General features: G+C 40.9%; 1 protein-coding gene across 1 annotated transcript in view; it reads right to left on the bottom strand.

The window, feature by feature from the left end:
* Positions 1 to 27,812, bottom strand: part of Dpysl3 (dihydropyrimidinase like 3) — a 115,318-nt gene that overhangs the window by 25,768 nt on the left and 61,738 nt on the right. Inside the window, exon 2 of the mRNA XM_010627076.2 lies at positions 2,975 to 3,063. Within this exon, the coding sequence (XP_010625378.1) occupies positions 2,975 to 2,994 (20 nt within the window). The 5' untranslated portion in view covers positions 2,995 to 3,063. The remainder of the gene's footprint in view (positions 1 to 2,974; positions 3,064 to 27,812) is intronic.

Here is a 27,812-nt window from a genome sequence, read left to right as displayed (position 1 = left end):
TGTGAGGTCAGCGTCTCAGCAGAAGCTTCAAGCAAAGGAAGGAGATATGATAACCTCCCCAAGAGATATCTTGGCCCAGAAAGTTCCTGAGCATTCCAGGGAGAAACTGGGCAGACTCAGGAGGAAGCAAGCCAACAGGTACACTTCACAAGGAATGTGAAAAGAATTAACTAGTTCCTGTACAATGTGACTTATAGGTCATCTAGTGTTAAGCAGTTTTTAATGTGATTTTACATCCTTGATTTAAACAGCTTTTCAAACCTGTCCATGTAGATTTCTGATCCACATAGGATCCACAGCTGCTACATTATCATTAAACATTTTCTACACTGGGTACACAGGTACCCTACTGCTAATGGCAATGGATACTGCCCCTTCTATACACAGCCAGCCACAAAGGTTCTCTCTTGGTACAGTAAGGTGTCTACCACTAGCCTGCCAAACTCTGAGTGCTGCAACTGCAGTATTTCTGACATGTCTAAGAGTTCAACTTCACCGCATCACCATGGGGCCATTCCAGGGCCACCACAATTTAAAATACACCATGGAAAAATGCAGCCTCTGGTCATAACTCCAGTCCAGACACTGGCCTATTCTGTTCCCATTTTCCTTCCTTGCTGCTTTCTCCCCTGGGAGAAACTGAGCACCAACCAAGTGCTTGAAGAACTGCCTGGCCTGGGTGTTTTCACTCATTTTGACAATTAGCTAACATCAAGTCTGAAGCAGAAATGCTTCCCCTTTTTGCAAATACTGAAGGCTCAACTTTCATCTCCTCTCCCTCATCAAGTTTCTATTGACATGTAAGTCTAAAAAGAATAAAGAGACTGGCTACGCTCAGACATAGACTGCCTGGATCCAGGATCTGAGTCTGCCAGTTTTTAGCTGTATGACCACGGCCAAGTTACTGAATCTCACCATGCCTTAATTCTTCCATCTATAAAATGTAATAAATACCTCCTCCAAAGAGCTGTATAAATTACGATTATTATCTGTTAAGCTCAAAGAACAGTGATAGGGAATTAGGGTTCAATAAACATCAGCTGCTCTAATTAATCATCAGCCCTCTCCTCTGAATTTCATCTGTTCTGCTGATGGGTGCTATTTTTTGATAATATTAGGCCCTCTGCATATATATAGAGATGTCTCTGTGTCCCTAAAAGACTGTAAGGTCTCTGGGGGAAGAAAGCATGATGAATTGGGCACCAACTATATCTACTGCAGTATGCTATATAGTAGTATCCAGAGCCTTGCACATAGAAAGTACTCAATGAATATTCACAGAGAGGCATATAAATATGCAACAATTGGAGGAAATTAGTATTATTCTTATGCTCTGTGAGTTAAGGATGTTGTAGGAGATACATGGCATTTCTGAATTAGATGACACCCAAACTTAACCACCCTTTTCTCCTCTACCAGCACAAACAACTAACAACCGATAACTAAATTTTTCTATAACATCCTTGACAAATAGGCTTCCATTCTCTCCAATAAATCTGGCAAAAAAGATTCATCTTATATTTTTAACTCTCCTAAGGATTCCCTGAAGCATAGAGTGAAGAAAGATTCTGAACCTGTGTTTAAGGCTCAACTGCAAAGAAGTTATGTGATTAATCAGTGATGACTCTCCTGTGATCTGAAAGAAGAAGTACGTATCAGGCACCAACTTATGACACCACTGCAAGCCTCTAAGTAAGGGAACTCATACCTCCAACAATATATAATAATTCTAGTAATAGAAGAAAACATATAGTCAATTGTGGCTTGTACACTGAATTAATTACTATACTTTTTGGTTGCTTATTATTTTCATTTCTCCTGCTTCAAGCAAGGAAAAGTAATGATATAACTTCACTGAGCAATTATGAAGGAGTGTCTTCGCTCTTGCCTTTATCTACTCAATCATTCATTCACTTATTCAATGTATTTGACTAAAACTCTGACCTTCAACAAGTTATTTATTCTGTGTGCCTCTTTCTGCTCAGCTGAGAAAAGAGGGTAGTAATACTTCACAGGGATGCTGGCAGATTGAAGGAAATAAGACATGTAAAATATTTAACAGTGGTTTACCTCTACCATGCAAGTGATGAAAGGCGGCTCTATGTGATAACCCACACCAGGCTAAGTGTTGCGGATATGGGGATGGACAAGATACAGTCTTGATGTGTGTCAGAATTGCTACGACTGATGAATGCACGGGTGCTTAGAGAACACAGAAGGGAAGCGAGCTCAGTCTTGGGAAAAGGTAGAGAAGTCTGCCTATAGAAATTATATCTGAGCCAAATTTTCAAAGATACAGTAAGAAATCTCTTCTAACTTGAGTCTGAAACTAGCCAATGAAGTTGAACAATAGCAAAATAAAATAGAGTAAGGTCAGAGGTAGTTAAACAGATGGGCTGGATGCTCTGGTCTTAAAACATCCTATCAGTGTGGTAGTACTCTTTGCCATACATGATCAAGTTCATTAGGTAAGGGACTTACACATAATTAACTGGCCCTGCTTCTTAGAGGCATCTAACAGCAAGCTGCATCATAAAGAAAATACAATATGAATCCTTTAGGAATCTATTTAAAAATCGTGTCTGAAATGCATGTAGTATCTGTGCCTGCCCTTCTCAGTCTTTCGCTTTTGTCAAGGTTTTAAAAGTTTTAAATAGCCTCTCTATATCAAAACTTCTCCTGTAAAGCGTTTCTTTCTGTGTATTTCTAAACCACTTATCTTATTACAAAGGCCCTGACACTGTGAGGGTGGTAGGATTTGTGCACACTCCTCAGTATCCATCAGGACAGTGGTCACATCCACTTTTCCATGATCTGCAGTGCCCATCCGTGCAGCTTTCACACAGGAGACTTCAGAACAATTCTGTTAATTGGATTCAGATTTTTCACTTCATTCGTGCAATCAAAGCTTCTTTCTATGCCTTCACTGAGGAGAACAAGTACAAAGGTAAAAAGAAGGGTCCTATATACATACTTTATTAAGCCATCTTCCATGTAAATGTCAGCATAGAAGGACTGATCATCATTGACGATTCTGCCTCCCTTGATAAGGAGACGGTCGCTCTAGAAAAAAAGGAAAACATGAGTCATTGTCAGAATCAGAACTTTGCAGAAGAGTAGCTTGCTAAGGTTCTCCCAGTTTACTGTTCTAGAGGTCCAGCAGGAACACACTTAATAAAGACACCTGTATGCTCTATGTACTCAACATTTTAACTGTGTGTGTGTGTTGGCTGCAGTCTTTGCCCCCACTTCAAATTATTCTGGAGTTTTACCTCTTATTTCTTCAACCTATCATAGACACAGGCTTTTAAAAGTACTATAATAACATGGAGTCATGCCTACTTCATGTTACAGTTAAAATTTAGCATACCTACATGTGTATGAACATATGTATGGCAAGTTGCAGAAGTAGAAGAAAAATCACTAGGTGGAAAGAAGACAAAATAGCTACAGTGTTCGCCTCAGGGTGGAGAAATCATGCAGAATTTATATTTGCTTCATTATATTCAGAATTTCTCAAAATTTTAGTAATTTCTTTATTGATTTAATTGTGAAAGATACAAAGCCTTTTTAAACATTGTAGCTTAGATGAAATATGGATCCATAAATTCAACTGGAAACAATGAGAACATACTCCAAGGTTATTATTAGCAAAATAAAGACATGCTTTGTACATGATTCAGGAGAGGAACAAATTGTGGCCAGCTCTACAGATCACAGATCCCATCAAATGAATGAAGCTTAGACTGAGGGGTGGGCTTCTGGCTGAATGGAACTATGACACGAATAAAGGATGGTAGACTTATGTTAAAATAAAAAAGAAAAGGAATAATAGGTTGGATTTTGTGAAGAATTCAACTTAGAGACTTCACTTTCATCCATCCATCTATCTAGTCATCCAGTCATCCATTTCTCTCACTCATCCACTGATTAAGCAAATAATTATTTAATCTTTATCATCAAGTAGGTAGGAAGAGTATGGTTGTGAACAAGACATACTAAGTCATTGCTTTCTATAAAATTTAAGGGAGAACTCTAGCAATAGAGAAAATCAAGAAAACACAGCAATGTAAAATTGTATTAAGTATCACATAATACAAGAGTAGGACTTTACTTAAATAGAGGCTGTAAAAAGTCTTTTCAAGGAGGAGCAATTGAGAAGAGGGCGGAGATGTGGCACTTCTGTGGGCAGAAGGAATAGCATGTGCAAAGGTCCTGCAAAATACACTTAGTTTCTTGAAAATCTGAAAAAGGTCGATGTAGAGGGAGCTCAAAGAAGAAAGCAGCAGGAGATGAGGGGGAGGCAGCAGAGTTTGAGTCTGAATGAAAATGCACTGAGAGGCAGAAGGACGTAGCTGAGGAGTGAAGACTCGTGTAGAAAAGGCAGCTCTGGATCACAGTGCTCAAGGTCGAGACTCAACCGGGATTAAGTGTGACAGACGGAGGTGTAAGGGCAGGAAGGCTTCCATCCCCAGCTAGCCAACATCAGCAACCCTTTGGCGCTACTCCCTGGCCCTTGTAGTGGGTGCAGCTTCCAAGGAGGTTACAGTTTTTAGCAAAGAGGAAGAAGCCTGGTGGCTTCTGGCTTCAGAAATGGAAGTGGGTGAACAGGGACAGCAAAAGAAGTGTGGACGTAAGGTCCCATGGGAGACATAGAAAATTGCCACTTAGCTTCTCCTGTTCCCAAGGTACTGCAAGAAAATAGGAAATGTCATCATGTCATATTGGCAGGGCAGAGGATTTTTTAAAGCTACTGACCAAAGAGGTGCTTAGAAAAACCTACATATGTAGCAAGGAAGATCAAGTAATGAAGTCAAATACAAATGCCCACCACTCGTGCTTCACAAGCCCCTCAAATATTCTGATTCCTGTCATAGGCTCACCAGAATCCCTACCATTTTGTATTACCTTCTATTTTGTACAGTTATAAAGTTATAAAATGTATTGTTCTTATCACATATCAGGCTACGTGGCCACGAAGACTTTGAAAATAAGTGCTCTCTTTATCTTCCATGTTCACTTAACATCTAGCAACCATTCTCTCTTCCGTAAAGGTTCTAGCCAAAGGGGTTCTCCCCCAGGGTGTAGAATCTAACTTTCCAGTAAGTTTCACCTGCTCCCACTGAAATTAAATTTGAACGATGAAAATGTTTTTAGTGATTTTTTGTTTATCTCTTGACTAAATCAAAGACTCCTTTAATCTTAGAACCATTTCTTTTTATTTATTTTTTTTTACCACAGTCCCTGAAGTCCACTTTTGACAGCTCTTGCTTTTGACAAAAAGCTCTTGCTTTTTGGCATGGCTGAAGGGTGGACACAGAAGGTGGTCGTGTATCAGCATAAATAAAGAGATATTAAGAAACTTATATGAAGTCATAAAATCTGATTTAAGAAAAAAGGAAGGCTGTTTTAATGTACTGTTTTAACAGTATTACAAAATTATATGAGAGTTGTAGGTCTGTGCTTCCAAATTAGTTTGCACACAAGAAAGGTACCTCTTGCCAGTCCCTGCTCATATTCACCGGCTCTGTATTTTATAAGCTCCACAGATGGTTCTTAGGCTCCCATCAGCCAGCCCAGCATCAAGCCACAGACCAGTACCCAGCACCACTCTCATAAAGTTCTGCAAGTGTAATAAAACTCTAATAACTAAGCGTTCACTCTCACAGCTCAATGCTTTTCTGATATTCATTATCTTTCTAGTAAAGAGCTGAACTGGCTTTTGGTAAGGGGCCCGTTTTACCTCAACTGAGACTAGTTATGAAATACAACTATCCTAAAGGCACTCAACCCTGAACCCAGTGTGACCACTACATCCCTCAACAGGCATCACGTGTCAGCAAAGAGGCAAAAGCTATGCTAGACCCTGTGTATACCACAGGAGCAGCAGGAGCTGATCCAAGTGGAATTAACGCCACTGAGATGGTACCACTGGAGACTTTTCAAGTGGTAATTAAATAAACCACTTCTGGCTCAAAAGTAAGGCATCTAGACAGAGCCTGAAGATGAATGAGAGACATGGTACCAAATTCAGAGTTAGTAGACTAACAAGACCGCTGGTTTATGGGCTATTGGGATTTACTATTACTGCTATTGTTATTTTTCATTATACAGAGCACAAAAATTAAAACCTGAACCCATAACAATCGCATGCTTCCCTGGGGGTCCTCAGCTTGCCTCTACCGGTCCACCCTGAAATCCCACACGATTAATTTCAACTCTTTCCACGCATGGAATAATCGACAACAAAGGAAAGCCTGGGCAAACCAGCCATTGGACACACAAGAGTCTAAAAGGAATTTTGGGTCTTAGCACTGAGGAATGTGAGGCCTGGGTATGACAGAACTACTGACCACCCCTAGGCAATAAAAAGCCAAACGTCATTGGATAGAAAACATGCTATTGTTATGAACTCAAGGGAAAGATGAACACAACTAGGGTCAAAAATCAATAACATGAATGAAACCAACATTTGACTAAATGTCAACTTCAATAATTAATATGGCTTTGTAGGGCTCTTCATGTGTAGGTTGTCAAGCATTCATGATCTAGTTTGAAGCTTTCCAATCTTTCTCATGTAATAATGCTAGTTCTAGAGCATGCTGGGGTAATATGTGTGTGTGTGTGTGTGTGTGTGTGTGTGTGTGTGTGTGTGTGTGTGTTGTTTTTCAGACAGAGTCTCACTACATAGTCAGTCAGGCCTTGAACTCACTATGCAATCCAGGCTGGCCTTGAACTCAAGGAGATCTTTCTACATCAGCCTCCCAAGAGCTGGGAGTACAGGTGTGTACCACCATTCCTGGCTAGTGCTGGGGTGATCTGGAGGGTATTTGAACCCCAAATGAGGCTGTTCAAAGCCTGATGCAGCAAGCAGGGAGCTCTGAGATCCTCATAGCCATCAAGGACTTGGTGCCAAATCCTCTTTAGTATAGCAGCATGCCAGGCCAGGTTAGGGTGTGACATCGCAGAGCTTCAGTGTCTCATTAGGCCAGAGTAGCTTATCTCTCAGGGTGGCTGAAGTGTGTGTGTGTGTGTGTGTGTGTGTGTGTGTGTGTGTGTGTGACAGACAGACACCCAAAGACAGAAATACCTACTGTGATAAAACTCATAAATATGTTATATTTATTCTATCAACATTATTTATAGTATATTATTTTAAAAAGCCTTGAGTATGTTGGAAAAAGACAACTGTTTCCATTTTCCAAGTAGGGAGGTATATACACAGAGGCACCTAACCCTAGGTGACACAGTGAGTGAGTCACAGTGCCAAGTAGATTCACTGATTTCCTCCAGGACCTGCTCCAAGGGGACTTGACTGATTGACGTTTTCGAGACAAGGTCTCACTATGTAGTACAGGCTGGACTTAAAACTCATTATGTAGCCCAAGCTGGCCTCAGATTCATGGTGATCTTCCTGCTTCAGCCTCCTGAGTGCTGGAACTACAGGTGTGCATCACCATGCCTGGCTCCAAGGGAATTTAAATCTTATGACAAGTGAATCTTTTGGACAGAATTCTTTTCCCTGTTTGATACTGAATTGGACTGCTCTAGTGTTTAAACTGCTGACCAGTTCTCTGCTTAGGTAACTAAGATTCCAAAAACTTTTAGTCACTGCTCATAAAATCAGTGCATTAAATCTGCCCCTATGGCCTGAATGTGTTAATGCAGTTTATAAAGGGACTTAATTTACAGTCCAGGGTAGAAAGGGCCCTTAAAGTATGAAAAAAAAGTCTTAATTTTTTTTTTTCCTTCTAGGATATAATAATGACTAGGAAATTAAAAATTTGAGTTTATAAGAAAAAAGAGAGAAGGAAGGAAGGAAAAAAAAAGGAAAGGAAGGAGGGAGGGAAGGAGGGACCCTTTAATGTGGGATGTTACAAACAACTGACTGATGACCAGTTCAAACTAGCACAGGGAATGAAAAGAATCTCAAACTAAAAACTGGATATATTTCTTCCCCTAAATCTTCAATGCAAATAATGTAGATGAAAGGTTCACCACACCACAAAACAAACAAAAACCCCATCAACTGCCACTCTGTCTATCTAAGGCACAGACAATGCCTCTAGGAGAAATCACAGCTCTTCACAGACTCTTCCCAGCTCAATCAAATTGGTGCTTAAGACACGCGTCCTGTACTCTGAAGCCATTCCAGCAGTCCAGAATAAAAGCTACACTCCTACAAAGAGAAAAAAACTTTAAAATTCAAATATTTTGTTACCTGCATCTAACAACAAAGTACAGACTTTGACTCTCGGTGGGGATTCAAGATCCTTTTAAAAATCAAGTTGCGGAGATGAGGACGCAGGTGGTTATTTTAAATAAATTCCCATCTGGGTAATTATATTTGACTTCCTAAAAACACTCTCACTCTTAAGAACATAACAGGATGGACAGAATACAGGGATGAAATCTTGTTGATTTTTTTCCCCAAGCAGCAGTATTTAAAGAAGAAAGAGAAAACCAGTTTTTTTCAGACAGTCCAGTTGACTCAGAGTGGCCTTCAGGAAAGGGTACTGACCAAGCTCTAAGTAAAGAGTTCTCATCCTGGTTCTGCTACTAAATAGGTAAGTGTTGGTGAGACATAGACATGAGTCTGAATTCCAGCTATAATGCTACTTGACTTTGGACAAATATCTTCACCTCTCTGGGCTTCCATTCCTTCATCTGTGAAATGAGGAAAACTATACCTTTTTCTCAGGGTGCTGATAAAGATTATGGAGCGTATCACATGTAAAGGGCTGGATCCTGGTTGGCACACTGTGAGTACTCTGCGTCAACACTGCTATCCATCCTCACAATCATAAAGCGCTGCTATAAAACTCTCCTCTCACAAGTAACTGAATGAATACTTTGTTAATCAAAATATAACAGATCTTACCATATAGGAAATTCCAGAGATACTAGTTACTACCCTCAGTAACTGTTGTATGTTCCTGCCACCAGCAGTCAAGGTTATCCAAGTCTTCTACCCTGAAATCTACCCATGGCCCTTCCAGGCCATTTGTCTTCTGCAAAAAAGCCCACATAAAAAGATAGCAATCTACTCTCTCCAGCAGGAACAGAAGGTGGTCTGGAAACTGTCTCATACTCACCCTTTCTACTAAGCACATGGATCTGTTTCTAGGACCCTCCATGACAAGGGTGCCTTTGAGACATAGGCCCGGGAGAGGACAGACTCTCAGGAGAACCTGGCTTTTCAGCTCTGAGTCTTTACTGGAAACTGACCATAGTTGGCAGGACTAGGTATTCCACAGTGTTGAACTGCTGCAGTGGAGAGTCTCAACACACTCTTCCTTTCCCTTATCCAAACACACTTAGGGCCACCAAGGCATGCTGGATGCAAGTGACCCTGAGGCACTCCATTCATGATGCAAGCCACTGTAGAGAGGACGGAGACATGGGAAACATTGTGCTCTGTTTACATGTTTGATTTGACCCTGGAGGGACAAAAAAGGTAAAGCAGTAAGGGGGCGGGAGCTGTAGCCAATGACAATATCAATTGGGGTAGAGCAGCTGCTCAGCCCTGGGAAGGAGACTATCAAAGCCAGCTATACACATTCTTCCCTCTCCAGAATTTCCTGATTACCCTTCTAAAGCTGTCATTATCAAAGGGCCTGACAGGTGATGTGGATTGCCCTGGGTCAAAGTGAATGTACACTGAACTGTGGATGGCACTTTAATCCCAGCCCCCTGATAAAGGTCTCTCAATCTTCAACAAGGTTCCAGACACAGATAAGCTCAAGTGGATGACCAGACCAGGAAAGAGAGGATGGGGTGAAAGTGCTGGTGGGGGGCAGGTACATCTCTGGACAGAAGAGCCACAGACCCATTCTGATCTTGTAGGAAGGTCGCAAGGTTTGTGTAGCCCAAGTCTGAGTTGCTTATGCACCTGCTTCATGATACTTGACAAACCCTGGTACAAACTGTGCTATTATTTGCTTAGTAGTATCCTTAAATAAATGTACTTTACAAGTAAATGCTGTCTTATTCCTATAAATTCTAAGCTAGTATCACTTGCCAAAAATAGTAAACTTAGGAATGAATGCAATAATAACATTACTAACTTTTATTTATATTTTGCTGTCTCCAAGAGGGCTCATAAGGATGAGCTCAGATCTGCTATTTTATATATTTAAAAAAAAGATAATCAAGTATCAGGCAGATGTGAATTACACAATGAGACTTTTTCTTTGACCTAATTAGAAGATTTTGAAAACAATTAGAAAGGGGACAAAGTTTCTCATTATGTGAGAAACACCCTTTTCTTGAATAACATAAAACGATCTGATGTAACAGTAAGAATACAATCACTGCTGTTAAAGCAAGGGCCAGGACAGCATGGGCTAACGTGAGTTCACATGTCCCGATATGGGCTGACAACCAACGGAGCAAACATGCACCTGTCAGAGGTTAAAGCAGGACCCTAAGCAGAGTAGCAGGAACTCCCAGATATTGAAAGCAGAGCAGAGGAAGGCGGTTATCTGGCCACACTTGGCATCAGAAGCTTAGGAAACATGGAAAAGAAGCAGGTTGGTGAATAAACATTCTTTACTGAGCAATAGGGTGCTCCAGATTTGGATAAAAGAAGAATTATAAGGACCTTCAATTGGACTCCTGCTTGAGAAAAATGGGAAGGTTGTTTTCTGGGAAAGAAATCGCCACTAAGAGCAGTTTGCAGAGCTACCCAGAACTAAGGGACTTGAGGACCCAGGGTTATATTAGCATCCCTGACACTAATTTGCTGTGCAATTTTAAACAAGGGACTTGATTTGTCTCTGGACCTCAGTTTTCTTGGCTGGATGAAGGTACATCCATCTCTCTTAGAAGGCATACTTATATTTTATAAGGTACAGATAAAAACTCTTACCTCACATGGTTAGTGTTTGAATGGCACAATTAAACACATTCAAAAGGCTCATAAGCAGCAGGTATCACAAATATGACTACGTCTATTATGCTATAACTTCTACTTTATGACTCTTATTACACAGATATACAAAGAAAGTCAAACGCAAACTGCAATACAAACATAAGGTAGCTACTACCATTGTATATAAGCTGCCTGAGAGATACACTGCCCAGAATCAGTATGGAATAAAGACAAGTCAGGGACTTAGAGAACCCATTCACACCCATCTTTGGTCTGCATTAATATGATACTTCTGTATTTATTTACTTTTTAAAATTTTGTTTTTCATTGTTTCTTAGCCTCAGATCCACAGAGAAAGCTCTCTGGACATTCACAGACTGGAGAGGTTGGATCCAGCTTCTATTCAACAGGATCCCATATCCTGTTAGCCATGAGCTTGTGCAAAAGCCAAATGACTATCAGGAGGAAGTGCCTGAAATTTCAACCCAGACCTTGATTCTGAGGATAAACAAGTTTAATAATTCATTCCTGAAACATATACTTGCATGAAAACTAGCCATGATCTTCTATATTAGGTTTACAGAGAAGCGAAGATGAACCAGTAATAAAAGCAAGCCAAGAACACAAGACTGAAGTGAAAAGATCAGACAGAAGAGAAGTTCTGTGAGGACTGCAAGCCGCAGCTGGCTGTGGAGTATTACTTTTATTCTATGTGTACCGGAGAACTCTAGAAAAGTTTTAAGAAAATGAATGGAATTCAATCTGAGAGTTAATAAATAAATAATTAAGCTGACAGAATGGCCATTCTGGAGGTCAAGGAAAGAATGATCCAGCCAGAAAGTTACAGCAAGTGGCAGGAGAAAAAATAATGAGCATGAAAGAACCTTTAGCAACTAGCAGGAAATAGATGAAATACTCAAACTGAATTATTAAAGAGAGTTTAACAAAGGGATTGCCTGAAAAAGTGTAGACAGGGTTTAGGAAATATAATAGATATGGAGCCCAGGACTAGAAGGGAGGAACTGAGGGAGAAGTTACTGGAACTGGAAAGGACAGACTATGGAGAGGGCCACCGGGCAAGAGCTGGAACCCTCCAGTGGAGGCACGGGGCCAGCCCACAGGGCCCAGCAGGAAGAATTAAGGGAAAGCACCCTGACTTCATTCATTGATCGCCTTTCTGCCAATCTCCCACTGGTACCACCTGAACAAAATCCGACAAGCAGACCAAAGGCAAAGGAGCCTTGTAATACAGACCATACAGGTTGAGCGCATGAGCAGGGTATGTAAAGGTACACATGGTATTGGAAAAGACAAAGACAAAAAATACCCAGCCCAGTGCCAAAATGTCTAACGATGAGATATGATGTAATAAACTACAATACAACCACGCCATGGATTACTATTCTAAGACTATTCTTAAAACAGTTTAAAATCTGTATCTTGAACTGAAGAAATATCTAAAATAAGTAAGTTGCCAACCAGTGTGTAAAATAGAACCTAACTCTTGCAAAAGCAAATCAAATGCTAAGTGTACAAATATTTAGCATGTTTTTGTGTGAGCAGGAGAAAGATCTGGAAGGATGTATATGTACAAAGTTACTACTCTTGGGTACATCAGGAGGGAGGGATGCAGGAGGAAGAGGTGTAGGGAAATGTTTAAACCTTTTTTTTTTCAATTTATTTATATTATTTCTTAAGTTGTAAAATGCATGTAACATTTTATAACTTTTAAAAAGTATTTAATAGGGCCGGGGTTTTAGCTCAGTGGTGCTACTATCTGCCTCGCAAGAGCAATATCCCGAGTTTGATCCCCGGTATAAAAAAAAAACCAAACAAACAAACAAAAAAAAGTATTTAATAAACAAAGTTATGAAAAGGAAAAAGAATAAACGATTGCTATGGCCCGTTGTGACAGGAAGAGTATTATTAGAAAATACACAGCAAAGTACAGAGGAAGGCTAGGTCAGCTAAGCAACTGAAGAAGGGAAAGGACATCAATGTCAGCTGTGGTTTCAAAGCACAAAATCCAGAAAAGACCCATTAACAGAAATAGAGAACAGAAAAAGGAGTAGCAAAATTGAGGTCTGAGACTGTGAGGGACAACCATTCAGTCACACAGCAAAATTAAGGGCCTGGAATTTTAGAGAACAGGAACTGTTAGTGGATGGACGTGAGCTAAGGGCACTCTGAAAATGGCAATGTCCCCTGACAGGCAGCAAAGGATAGTAGAAAGACCCCTGGTTTTTGGTCACAGCTGTGACCCCAGCAAGTGACATCCTCTTGCTGTGGCCTGGATGAAAGGTATCTACCTTCCTCTTAAGAGGCTGTTCTCCTTTTGAATACTTCTGACAAATGACTGGCTTGGACTGGTCATTACAGTTACAGAAAAGCGGAACAAATTCCCATTACTGCTTTTCAGAAACAAGGAAGCTTTTCACTAAACCTGAAAGCCAGCCAAAATGCAATTCCCAGAAGTGGAATGTAGGGGCTGTGGCCTTGAAATGTGTTAGTGGCACCTTCAAATGGCAGGCAACTGCTCCCATCTATTTGTGGAGGCCACAAGGATTCTTCTCCAAGTCTGACTTTATACTCTTAAAGCTGGTGGGGACTTCTTGGGGACTGCAGTTAAAAGTACACTCACTGAAGTGACCCACAGTGGACACAAGATAACTTACAACTTCAGTGTTCCAGCTCATACCTCAAAGGGCGCTGCAGAGAGAGGAGTGGGAGGCAGAGACGCCTGGCATCCATCATCAATACCATCTCTGCCATACAAAAGAGCAAAGGGGCTTCAACATCCTCTTTGCAGCCCAAGATCCAAGAGGTGAATCAGTGCCTGAGAGGGTGATCAGGAGAGCAAGAAGGAGAAGGGCCTTGGAGTCCCGGCTGTAAAAACGAGGACAATATCTGCAGCCAAAGAACCACAAATCTTCTCAGGTCAAAACTATCCACTTGGATGCTTACCCTCCCTTCTCCTCTATTCCTCCATTTCTTTTTAGTTCAGTCTAGTTCTTGCATGTTACTACCTTCCAAGAAGGACCCAAGCATACTTCCTGAAACAATATGGGCTAAGGAGGAAAAGGGAAGCTCACTTTTTTTTTTGGTTCTTTCTGGACACAAGAACCAGGCTACGGTGATGACTCAGTCTTTGGTCATCGCCTTCCCTTTGCCTAAAAGCCTATGGACCCCACAGCTCTGCCTTCATTTGAGAGATAAGTGGCCGTGAAAGCAGTGGCTATTTTTTATTCTTGGCCCGTCAGCTTGACTCCCCCCACACACACCGACGGAGAAAAGTGCAGATGCCTGAGAACAAGGACTTTGAGAGGTCAGACCTGGAATGAAGCTCTTGAATTAAATACAGATGAAGCACCACTCAGTAACTGTCAGAACTCAAATGTCAGAGACTATTGGGCAGTTAATTCTGTAATTCTTTTTTTTTTCTTTCAACAAAGTTCTAACGCTCCACACATAACAAGCCTCTTCTGGAATGTATTCAGGACTGTTTACTACTTCCAAAGAACACGTTAATGTTACAAGAATATATTCCCTGTGTTCAAGGGCAGGAAGACTTCATTCCTACCTGCAAAGCCAGGAAGTTGCGGTTCTTTTCTTCCTAATTGCTATCTAGCATTGTAACACCAGAGAATAACCTTCCTTTAGGAATCATTCTGAAATAGCCTTTAGAACTGTATTTCTGCTTGTGTTTCAGACCAAAGTGTACAGTTGCCAATGTTTCATGCCTATGAAAACAAGATGTTTGTTGTGATATGTATTAAATCGTATCTAAAAAATGGCAAACAAGATACTATCTTTGTAAGTCATCTCAGACACAGCAGCTAATCACCTACTTTATCACTTTCCCCATTATCTCTCATCTTCGCCTTTTACTCATCGTTCACTCCTTCAAGGGTGGACTGAGCAAGACTTTGGTGATACACAGGGGACCCTCACAGTCCTGATCATCACGGGGCACAGTCTGTCAGCCTTTTGTTAGCCCTCTGGTCTAGACTCTGGCTATCCCAAACCACTTAACCTATGGAAAGTACATTAGGTTAAAATAAAGGAGCAGTTTGACTTTGTAGCCATTAGTTTATCTCTATATTCCTTTATTTAATCTTTATAAATGCCTGTTTATAGTACTAGAGTGGTGCAATGAAAAAAATAAATTTCCTGCTACTGTAGTGGTTGAAAAGGCAAAAAATTTCTGGGTAAGTAGTATAATTTAACAGAGATAAGGAAAATTTAGAAAGAAGATAAGGGGAGGGTAGAGCCTGGAAAGAGTCTGGGAGTGTTTTTGACTAAGTTTTCAAACAAGGCATGTTGAAGAAGCTATCAGCACAACAGAGATCTGCGTGACTTCAGTCCTACATAAAAACAAACAAATAAAAAAATAACAAACAAAAAACCCCCCAAAAAACTGTCTCCCACTTAAAGGAAATAGCAAGTACAGGAGCTCAAAGGGGGAAACAGGCATGTCTGAGAGGACGAGCAATTCCAGGTCACTGAAGAATCATGGCAGGGCCAGGACCCATACAGTCAGGCAGGCTCAGGAGATCCAGGACCTCCACAGTGGCCTGTATTTTATTTGAAGTGCAGTAAAAGATGTTTGGCAGGTGGGGCACAGGTAGAGACTTGATCAGATTTACATTTTAAAGTGATTGCCCTGGTTCTTCATGTAGAACAAACTTAGGAGTAAGCAAAGTGGAAGTTTAGAGGTCAATCAGGGAATTCTGGCAGGAAGCTGAGAGAAGCATGCGCTAGGGTGGGGCATCATGAAAGCTGAGGAGCACTGGATTAAAGACCCCACTGTAAAGGTGGAGCCAACAATGCTGTACAGCCCATCCTAGCTTGAGCTGGGATTTAACCACAGCGCCTGATGAAAACAAAGCCTGCTCACCTCTCAACTTGACTGATGTCTTCTTAGAGAAAGAGTGCAAGTACATGTAAAATGTACATTTAGGTATTCATAGACAACACAACTTTAAAATGGGAAGGAAGCTACTGCAAAAAAGCCATCTACAATATTAAAAGCACCTGATATTCTTTTTTTTTTTTCCTTGCAGTACCAGGGATCAAACTTGGGACCTTGAGCTTGAAAGGGGGTGGCAGCACCACTGAGATAAATCCCTGGCCCAGCACTTGGTATTCTTCATATCATAATATGGATTTACCCTTAGCTCAGGTTAGTGTGTGTGTGTTAAAATATATCACTGTAAAACTTTGGCATAGACAGTTTAAAAGTCACTGACATTATGGGTATGTGTTTGGTTTCCCATGCTAATAAATGTGACCCAGAGTGGGTAACTGACTATGGATCAGTCGCATTTGTCCAGGAACCAGGTTCCATCATTATGAGCATTAATTCTTCATTCTGTGTAACTGCTCATTTGGACATGCAAAAGGACAAGGCTCCAGGCAGACTCTAATGAAATCCAAACAGCTTGATATTTTAAAAAAATTTCCTTGATCTCCATTTTTAATTCTAAAAGCAGTAGTGAAATATTTCCTGTCTAATCAATCCAGTGGATCCCAGGTCATTGAGACATTGGAGTACATTATTTCTTCCTCCTAACATTAAACAACTTGCTAAGTAATGATTCCTAAACAACAGCTGGGATTCATTTCCCTACTGGGAAGCAGCACAGAGCAGTAAGTGAAAGTTTTCAAGTCAGACAAGAGGGTGAGTTTTAAGCTACCTCTGCCAGTTAGTTAATAACTACATAATTTTAGATAAATTAACTCTCTGAGCTTTGGTTTCGTCTGTAAAGTGAAGTTAATAAGAACTATAATACAGGCATGTTATAAAGATTGAGTATAATGCCACATATAAAATATGATTAAAATCAGTAAGCACAAGTGTTGGCATAGCATGATTTCTGATAAATATTAATTATCTGGGTTTCCCTGTTCTAATTCATTTCATTGAGAATACCCAAGTTTGAAATTCTGAAATCTTAAACTCTTTGTTCCAAACTTTCCCTCTGCATAACTTTGCGAGGTGCCATAAAATGGTAACACAGACTCTGGACTGAAACAACAGCCATTTATTTCTTCACTATTCTGTAAAAAGTCTGAGATGGGGGTGGTTTGGCTGAGCTGGTTTCTCCTTGGGCCTCTCTCCTTGGCTTGCAGGAGGTCTTCTCTTCCCTGGCTGTTCACATGCTCTTCCTCTGTGTGCCTGTGCCCAACCCCCGCTCCTTGTGAGGCACCAGCCATATTGGATTGAGGCACCCCAATAACTTCATTTAATTCAATTCTTTCTTTAAGGACCTTCTCACCAAAAAGTCACATTATAAGGTACCAAAGGCTAAGACTTTGAATGGGGAAGGTAGTTGGAGAGTAATTTAGTCTGTAAGATTTCTCCTCCCACCCTTAAAAGAAAAGAAAAGAAAAGAAAAGGAGGGAGGGAGGAAGAAAGGAAGGGAAGGAAGAAAGGGAGGGAGGGGAGGGGAGGGGACTGGAGGTGGGGAGGGGAGAAATGTATGAGAAAAAGCATTAAACTATAGCAAGGGGAAGTGAATCCTATGCCCCAAATTTTTTAAACAACTACTTTATGACCTTTGGCCAATTACTTTCCATCTTTAAACCATATTGTCCTAATCATATATATAAAGGGGTTGGAATAATAATTTTCTTCACATCCTGCTCATAACCAAGGAAAGCTAAGTTTTTCCCAAGCTTTCTCATAACAAAAAGTGGTCTGCAATAGAGTGTACAATGAAGTGACTGAAATAAAAACAAAACATATATTCTTTGTGAATAAACCCAGGATGAAATCTCTAGAAGCACGGATTATATTTAATTGCTTTAAAACCTTCTGAATTGCTGAAAGTCCTTACTCTGTATAAGAATATAATTTAAATGTACTTGGTTGGATAAATCAGAAACCCTCCTGAATTTATCTATATCCCCAAAGTAACCACATCAAAATGGAGGAACCGAATGGCTTAGAAAAAAGAGTGAAAGATTTCAAATAAAGGTCTTCTTGAAAGAATTAGGGAACAAAAAGTCTTAAAAATAAACACATATAAACACAGAAAATGTAAAATTAAAACCAGCTTCCAAGCTTATAGGTTAAGGCAATAAGGAGACAGAGAATAAAGAACCAGCCATGGTTCCTCCTCACCAGCTGTGCAATTTCAGGTCCCAGGATATTCTGCACCTCTGCAAATGTCAACAGCTTCAGTAAAACAGGAAGGCAAGCAAAGGTGGTTTTGAGAAAACAAATGTGCTCATTCTCAAGCTGAAGAAAACAGAGAAAGTGGTTTGCAAAGCTGATGAAGTCACTGGAATGGTGTAGACATTGGGATTCAAATCAATAGTCCAAGACTCATGAACTGATTAGTTTTGGGCAAGTTATTCAAATTCTCATCTGAAGTTGCTTTTAATTTGATTTCTACTAAGAAACTACAAGCATTGTGTCATTCTCTTTTTGTTATTAATTCAAAGATCCTCAAAAAAAAAATTCAAAACTATTCCAACAAAACAGGATTCATTTAACGATTTCCCCAAGCAATGGATGATACATAGCTAGTTAAGATTATGGAATGATATTTAAAATTTAGAAAGCTTTCATAATATACTGTGGAGTAAGGAGGAGAAAATAAAACAACAAAGAGTATGCAGCAGGCTAGATTTTAAAAATATCTCAATAGCTGATCTGAATTTTTCAGAACCAAGTTGAATTGTATCAGAATTCTGCTTAGTATTCATTCAGCAGATGGAGCATGCACCATAGGGTATAGAATAAGACGACATGAAAATCATTAAGAAGAATTCCTCATTGGTATTTTTTCTAATTCATTGCAAAGTGGCCTTCGGTGCTGAGAGGGAAGCATATCTCCTTGGTGCATTGCTTGAATAAGTACAGTAGGTTGTACTCACTCTGGATATTCCAGGAACGGAGGCTGTACTAGTGGGAAGGGCTTCCCACTGCCATAGTGCTCACCATCCCAAACCCACACAGAGGAACTGTACCAACCAGCTCTTTCCCATCACCCATCACCTGCTCCACTCACACCCTGGGGACACAGGTATGGAGATAAGGGATCACTCAAAGCAAGTGAACTCCAAGTGGAGCCAATGCTTCATGACTCCAAGGGTGGGAGAATGAAGGAAATAATTTAAGTTAGCACCATATAGTGCTATTAGGAATGTGGGTTCTCGGTCAAACAAACTTAGGTTCAAATTTTGGCTCCACAGCTTAAGGTTTGTGTGATTGAAGGAAAATTACTTCATCTCTAAATTTCTTCATCAATAAAATAGGAAGACTGTTATGCCTTGTGTCTAGATGTCCACTCAAAGCCTCATGCAGTCATAGGTGGGGCTTTTCAGAGGTGGCTGGATCTAAAGCATGTGATGCTGGAATTAAGAGTGTTTGATAACTAAATTAGTCCTCTAATTGGTTTGGCATAGTTCTGGGAGTGGAGAATGGGAAGGCCCAGCCTGAGTATGAGTGCTACCCACCCTAAGGGCATGTAGCCTAGATAGAATATAAGGGACAGAGTCTATGGCCATACCACCCTGAATGCACCAGATCTTGTCTGATCTCAGAAGCTAAGCAGGGTCAGACCTGGATAGTATTTGGAAGGAAGAATATAAGGGACATAAATAGGGTCATTGCTTGTTGTTTGCTGCTTGCTGCTTTGCTGCCTTCTGCCTGCCATGAACAATTTCTTCTTTGCAATGCCCCTCTGCCATGCCTTCCTGCCTTAGAGCCAGATGATTATAGACTGAAACCTCTACAAATTGTGAACTATAATAAACCTTTTCTGCTTTAACTTTGGCTGTCGGGGTATTTTGTCTCAGCAACAAGAAAAGTTACTAAGACAAAGACATTTGATGGAAGTCTATCTGCCTGATTTGTTTTGAGAAGTAAGTGAAATACCTGAATAGAAAGCACATAATATAGGATAAAATAAATTTTAGTTCTTACTATTATCAAACTTATTTTTCCCTATATATTATCTAGATTAGATAGTCCATGACAATCTTCACCCAGCTAGATACAGGTCAATAACTATTTTAAATAAAATAAAAAATAGCAAAATGTTCCTATTTTATTCAATTATATTATACACAACATTGTTATAACACAAAAGGCATTTCAAATGGTTTCTAATCAAAGGTTTAGGCCCATAAATATACTTAATTTTCCCATTTTTGCCTTCCATTATAGATGGTTCCTTTAAAAATATCTACTCATTACTACTCCCCAGTGACCTAATGAGTCCATAAACCATATGATCTATACACAGAGGAGCTTGGTGAAATAAGTGCTTTAATCTCTCAAAGAAGAATATTTAGAATAAAAGCTAGTAGAAGGAATAGCTACAAATACAAGTCCAAAGGAAGATGACAGGTATAGTTGAGTGAGAGACTGAAAAATCTTTAAAAGAATATACATCCAAACATAAAAACATTTCATTCCAAGGACCAACTCTAATATGAGAAACAATCCTGACTATGAGCTTCTTCTTTAACCAGAAAACTAAGACCAAGTTTTGTGTACAAATTCAGACTGGACTAATTACTGCTGGTATCTCTAATGACTTTGTGGCTTATGTACAAAAGCAGAAAAAGAACTTAACAAAGATTTGTGCTGGATCCTGGTTCAGTTTCCTCCATTTGAAAAAGACTTAAAGGTCTGTATTAATTCTTTTAAATCTTTTATAGTAAAATAAATGATATATCAATGTGCAACCAATAAATACCCAAGGGCCCCCTAACAAGCTCAGAGCAAGCCCAGATGCAGAATTTGGAAGAAGAGGAAGGGAGGCCAAGGGAGAAAGAAGTGCAAGTGATGGATGGATCCCTGACACATTTGCCCAGGGCAGGCCCTGGATTACAATAACTTGCTTGTTCTGCTCAAGTGCTGTCAAGTTCCTTTTTTTTTAGTCATCTTATGCCAGTTTCTGTAGTCAAGTCTTACCTTTATGTCTTAAAAGCAGATATTTTAGAAAGTTGTCAATGAAAGAGGATAATGTTCAAGAACAAATGTGTGTGTGCTCTCAGGTCATCTTTTCCCTTGATATTATTCCTGTCAAGTAAATGTTGAATATATCCAGTCATTCAGCAAATTTTTACAGAGGGCCAGCCAGAGACTTACATGCTCAAGATTGAGTGGTAACGTTGTGCAGTATCCAGGGCACTGCTCAGCCTCTGGGGTAGTTTATTTCCATTGGATGGCAGCCATCATATTTAAAATATTGGCAAGAGCAGCAGAAAATAGCTCAGGGAGCATATACAGACTCAGGGTTGTTTTCTGTTTGTTTGCTTGTTTGTTTAACTCTTCTAGATTTGGGGCAATTGTCGCCTTTGTGTCTTTATCAATGGTAGCCTTCTCCACAAGAAACAGCAAATAAATCATGACATCACTTTAATAATGCTCGTTATAATTAATGCTAAAGCTCTGCTAGCTTATTATTCCATTTCTCTTCTCCAAACTAAGTCCACTCCTTAAGTAAAGAAGGATGGGGTTTTAAGGGTAAAAAACGACCAAAGCCCTTTTATCCAGCACAGATGTTGGCTGGTCCTGCTGAGTGGAAGCCAGCAACTGCCACCCATTTTTAACCCTTCACTCTTCCTCACAGGAAGAGCTTACATCTCTTCTCTGTGAATTTAGCAACATGAGGAAGGGCTGGCTCACAGGGTCATCTGCACTGATAGGAACCTCAGGATCATCAAACTCAATGCTTATCAGTGCAGAATCTGAGTGGGATGATAAGAGTTTGCCCAAAGTTACAAGTAAACCAGAGGCAAAAGCAGGCCTGACCACAGGATATTGGTTCTCCCTCCGATTTTCTTTTTAACTGTGTCCAAAGACAAGAGGGCTCCTTTGCTCTACTCATCTCACTTAATCCTTCATATCTCATTGGCTGACACTTGTATAGAAGAGAGATTGAGCCATGAGAAATGTGTACTTGAATTCCAGATGTCCCAGATGGATTCTTGGACCATTCTATCATGGAGCTCCCCCATCTGGCTTAAGAGTACTGGGTGTGCCTCGGCTTGGCCAAATGGGAACAGGGAACCTGGCTCCTTCCGTGTCTGGGAAAAGGACAAGGACAGAGAGAGAGAAGGGGCCTTGGGCCCAGATCCATGCTTGAGCAAGACAGAAAAATAGCATCTGCTTTTCCATCCATCACTCATACATGCCCCTGGAAAAAAGCCAGAAGCTAGCTCAGACAGCTGGCAGAAGCAATGCATGAACAACTGTTCAAGGACATATACACAGTTGTCCCAACAGTGATGTGACAGGTTTGGCCAGACTATCCCTACTCCTACCAGCCTGAGAACACTGACCCACAACTGCAAGTTACCAGGCACAGGTCAGTTCAGGTGCTAGAAGGAGGGAGGGCGTAGCCACCTGTGCATATGGAACTACTGCTTTCTTACCTATGAAACTCTGGGGAAGGAGGACTCTCAGGAACTTGCCTTTTCAGTTTTAATGAAGTTACTTCTTTAATGAAGTTACTTAATGTTTCTGAGCCTCCCTCTGGAATGTGAAATGGTGGCTCATCATTGTACCTATAAAAGTTTTGGATTAAATGAAATAATCCTTGTAGTCTGTGACCAGATGCTCACTAAATGGTAACTATTGGTAACAGCTCCACCATAGTCCTATCTCTCTAACTACCAAGTTCCATATGATCTCATTAACAGAAGTGTTCCTCGAGAGAATGGTTTATATGCTGGGCTCCATGTAGGGACCAGGACTACAGATGACTGGATGCAGGCTTCATCCTATTTCCCCAAGCTGGACTGTTTGGTTTGGGGGAGGGAGGATTCCATGGTATATGTTGAAACAGACATGTATTAAATCTGATTTGATAAAAAGGGGGCTCCCAACAGAAAACTCTATTTCTCTAGGTTTTCTAAGGTCATTCTCATTTTGTTCTAATGGAAAAAGAGGGAGAAAAGGTAAAACTGTGCATTGATTTGAGGAGGGAATAACCAGGGGCGGTATGGTTCTCCTCCGGACGTCACCCATTTGAACGTGAGGACACATTCAAATTTCAATCATTTTTTAGTTAAAAGCACTGATACAAACAAACAGAAGCACATGTGCATCTAGGTACATACTCATAGTGTCATAAATATTTTGTAATTTTTCAAATGTAATACGCAGGTACAAATGGTTTCATAATATATGCCAACACATGAAGAATAAAAAGCCATTTAGGATATAAAGGGATTCTTTTTGTTCTTTTTCAAATTCAATTTTTCTCTAACTCCAGAAAAGGGTCAAAGTAAAGCAAATGAAAATGGAGTTGTAAAGAACCTCCTAAAAAATGTACTTATAATCTGTGTCATTGTAGGTCAGAAGCAGATTAGGACTTAAAAACATGCAGTTCAACTAAATTAGGAAAATGTTCTGTATTTGGGTTGAGGTAGAATTTCTGGATCAAAGTCCAAAAATAGTCTAGTAGCTCCGTTGAATTGTAATAAATGATTACTTCTGTGGAACAATGTAACATAACTAAACCAAGAAAAATAATGGGGATTTTATATAGCATCATGTTCATTTTGGTTTTCAAAAATTTGTGTTTAAAAAAGTTCGTTAGGTAGTCTGTTTGCAAATCAAACCTTTGACAAATCTTCCTTTATTAATTTACACGTTCCAAAGTAGTTGATTTTATAAAAAAATCAGTGTTCACTATCTTAAAGTACACCTGGTGTTCACAGACCACATTCATGGTCACTACCTCATTCGATCTTCCGAATATCCAGTCAAGTAAGAACGGTGGACCTTTATGTACACACTGATAGTTTGCATGTAGACTTGAATCTCTCAGGAAATCTATCTAGAATTCCCCCAAGTGCCCAGCTAGCTCAGTTACAGCTACTGATACTGAGAGCTCTTTATACACTTGAAGCATTTTGCTGGTATTTGAGAAAGAGGAATAACCTGTCTGGGAATCACTGCATACCTGGTCAAAATATAAAGTACTAAATGAACAGCACAGGCAGGGCCTGAGCTGAGATTTCCATGATCAGATATCTAAGATGTTTTCCATTCCTGTGTCGGACACTTCTTCTATCTTTCACTCTGGTTAACTTTCCAAGAAGCCTTACATGGACAGGGCTGGTATGGAGTGATTCCTTCCTTTGGTCTCCCAAACTCTAACCTTCTACCTCCTACTTTTTTCATTTCTCCCCCTTTTTTGTGATGCTGGGGATTGAACCCAGAACCCTGTGCACACTAAGCAAGTTCTCTACCACTAAGTTGAACACCCAGCCCTTTCTTCCCGTTCTTAAGTGACACAGTGAAGCAAGGAGAATATACAGTTGCTGGGGTGGGCTATACTAATCCTTCCTTGTGATCTAGTCTAGTGCTATTCCCTAGTTCAATGGCTGCAGAGACTTGAGCGTTCATGACACCCACAGCTCTCACAATCACACCCTTTCAAGGGACATCACAGGGCTCACAAATGCCCTAGACTGAACTTTCCAGGTGGTATTCCTAACAAACGACGCTTCTTCCAGCAATTCCCAAATTATCACACAGAGAGTCTAACCTCCATTGCAGCAAAAATGCATTATTTGTAAAACAGTGTTTACAGAAGTCCAATTAGAGGTTGCAGAAAGCCGGGTCTCTGTTTTCTGCCTACTAGAGGGAATACTGGAGCTCTTTATCCATACCTTTCAAGAAATCTCTGCTGTAAGTGCCTTGGGGAAGCAGCAGTTGTCTCAGGGTAGTCTCAGCTTTGATGTTGGACAAGTTCTGTGTTTGATTTCCAGCTCTGCCTCAAAACTCTTGCGGTATGGCTTTATATAACTGATTTCCCTTGCTTACATATGCAGGCTTCACCTCTGTATATACAGATCTAAGTACATATTTTTATGTTTTCAACTATACCTCCATATGATACTATGTATCAATATGATATCATATATATCAATTTCATAAACTCAGAGAAATGGTTTTTTGCAGAATCTAATAAGAAGATACATATAAAGCACTGGAACCTAAGTGTTAGGGTCCTATCCATTCATGTGGTCAGCTCCAAATCTACCTTATATCAGAGGAAAACAACTGTAACTATCCAATCTTTCTCTCTGCAGAACTGGTATGGTGTCTACCGTTCCAAATACTGTCTTTAGTCTTATTTAATATAAAAGATAGGAGAGATTTCTAGACCTTTCTACATCTATAAAATAGGATAACTATGGTACCTCTAAGAAAGTATTGACTGAAAAGTCAAATTAGACAACATATATGAGGTAATGGCACAATATCTGACACAAAATAAACATTCAGTAGATACGAGCTATTATTGTTAGGAACAGTTTTTAATTCATTCATTCACGTAGCTGACAATTACTAGAAACTAGGCAGCAGGCACTGTATCAGAAAGTGGAGATACAAGGTCCTTTGCCTTCATCTGTTGAACCACGCAGGTGGGTGGGCCTCTGACATTTAGAAGCAAGGGTTAGTGCTGAGGTAGAGCAGACGATCTTCACAGGTGTCCTGAGAAGGAACAATGAAGATCTGCAGCCTCAGCTACTCACAGGGAAAGGCCCAGCCAGTTCCTCCAGCAAGAGAGATTTCCCCCCAGAAGGCTTTGATCTCAGGAGGGCAACAAAAACAAGGGGACGGAGACAACAAACAAACAAACAAATAAACAAAAATACAGCACCCCTATTCTATCCAAAAATGGTGGCAAAAGGTGGTGCCTAGCAGGCAAAGCAGACCAGAGACTGCCCTCCTCAGTCTTCCGATTATAGAGGCACTTCAGCTACTGGGCGGGGCTGCCTTTACAGAATGAAAGCGAGGACACAGGGAATTTAATTTAATTTAAATTTCAGAATATTACTATTTCTTTAATGTACTGATATCAAGAGCAAGGGACACACATTTTATTTAGATCTTTAATCACATTTTCTGTACATGTAGATCTGTGTCCGTATTGTTGTTTTTAACTATATCTCAACTCTTGAGGCATGTAGGTAACCATCTTCTGTAGACATGCAAGCATACAAAAAGATTTTTTTTCTAAACAGAATCTTTATTCACAGAAATGGAAACACAAAGCATGAGGAAATCTACAAATGGATCCCTTATCCCCGAAGACCAAGCCCTCCTGCCATTCTCCTCCTTGTTATCTCACTGGTTTTAACAATGAAGGCAAGGCAGCCTGGTTTGAAGAAATTCACAGTCACAGTCTGCTCCTGTTGCTGCTGCTAAAGACACAGCCTCAGTTCCGGGAGAGGCTGCTATGCAGCACCACACCCCACAGGCAGAGAAACTATGGGAGCAGCGCTGAAGGAAGGGTGTACCCCAGGGGAGACCATCCAGAGACAAAAGGAAACCAGATGCAAACCCAATCCTGAGATCAGGGCACAGTCCCACTTTCTCGGGCTTCTAAGGCAAGTGATCAAGGCTAAATTTCTTTATCTTTCTTTAAAGGAGGATTAAATGATACCTAAAAGAATGGGCGTGGCCCTGAATGGTCATGTCACAGCTGAATACATAGGAATCATTGCAGTCTTCAGATAAGGATGAAAAACTATCAGTTCTGTGTCTTTCTCAAAAAGAACTGGCACATGCATACTAGATATAAGTAAGTGGTACATACATGCAGCATACTTCCTACATGTAACAGCATGAGAGCTGTGGTTCTATCTCCCGAATGAGAAAAAAAGTATAAAAATTAAGTTTTGGTCCTAATCAGCTTTTTTTTTTTTTTTGAATGATACCTTTACAGCTCTTTGCTAAGATAGCAATGAAAAGATACTTTACACTGTAAAAGCCACAGAATACTTAATAATGGACAGTAAATAATACCAGGTACTGAAATGGGAGGACCTGTTTAAACCCCAAACGCTACCAAGCAAAAGGATCTTTACCCAGCTCAACATCCCCCCCTCCCCGCAGTGTTTTGTTTTAAACCTGGGATCAGCTGGAGAGCTATAGGGGTGGGGTGCACTTGGGTGAAGTGAAGCTCAGGCCCTTGGAAAGCAGATGGTATGTAAGGTGCTGCAATAGAAATAAGCCACCTGACAATAAGTGCACAACGTGCAAAAGAGGCATCTCCCTGGCTGAGTAAGGTCCTGCCTCGCAATCACAATGCATAGAGGATCCAAGCACAATGAACAAGTACAAACTGATGAGGCCCACAGAAAAACCTGGCAGATCCGAGCAAATTAACTACAGTTGCAGGTAAAACTCTGCCCTGGGGCAGCTACAGAACCTCCCAAGGGCCAGCTGATCACTTCCTTTGTTCGCCTTGCAAAGATGGAGTAGCCACCCATTCCTTCACTACACACACACACACACACACACACACACACACACACGCACCATTCTTCACGCTACAGACAAAGACGATTATACTGGCTTCTTACTAAACTAAGATATGTCAGCAGCTTTTGTTTCTGGCTTTAATGACCTTCCCAGCCTGCCATAGGTCCCTACAATTGGGGGCATCTGTTCAGCCCCTCACAGGGCAGCCTCAGCCCTGGACGCGGCGTTCTGCTCAGGGGAGTGCCTCGGCGACGCCAGGGAGGATGCGTCGTCGGTACCTGATCTGGCTCGGCCCGACACCCCGCCCCGGGTGCACGCCCAGCGCCTCTGACACCAGCCGGCCTGGGCTCGGCCTTGTACACAATGGCACTAGAACATGGCACGCATACGGCGTGCGCCTGTGACCGCAAACTAAAATCTGCTCTTCAAAGTTGATCATTTCTCCTTGCAGCCACGTTAGCCGTGCAGTCCTGAATATGACACACCAAAACATGAACCGGGCTGAATGCACACCAGAAGGGGGCACGGCGGCGGGGGCCATACATCCTCGCGACGCAGGAGCTAGGAGAGGGGCGCGGTCGGGCCGCCAGGTACCCCAGGGGATAGGTGTCACCCCGCCGGGCCACAAAGGTTCTTCATCACGCTGCACCTAGGGCGGAGAGCGCTTCGCCCCCCGGCGGAGAGGGGGTC

The sequence above is a fragment of the Fukomys damarensis genome, unplaced genomic scaffold (genome assembly GCF_012274545.1).
Source record: "Fukomys damarensis isolate Sample0158 unplaced genomic scaffold, DMR_v1.0_HiC HiC_scaffold_3, whole genome shotgun sequence".
Classification (NCBI taxonomy): domain Eukaryota; kingdom Metazoa; phylum Chordata; class Mammalia; order Rodentia; family Bathyergidae; genus Fukomys; species Fukomys damarensis.
Note: the sequence above shows the minus strand (reverse complement) of the source record. Positions and strands in the feature narration are given on the sequence as shown.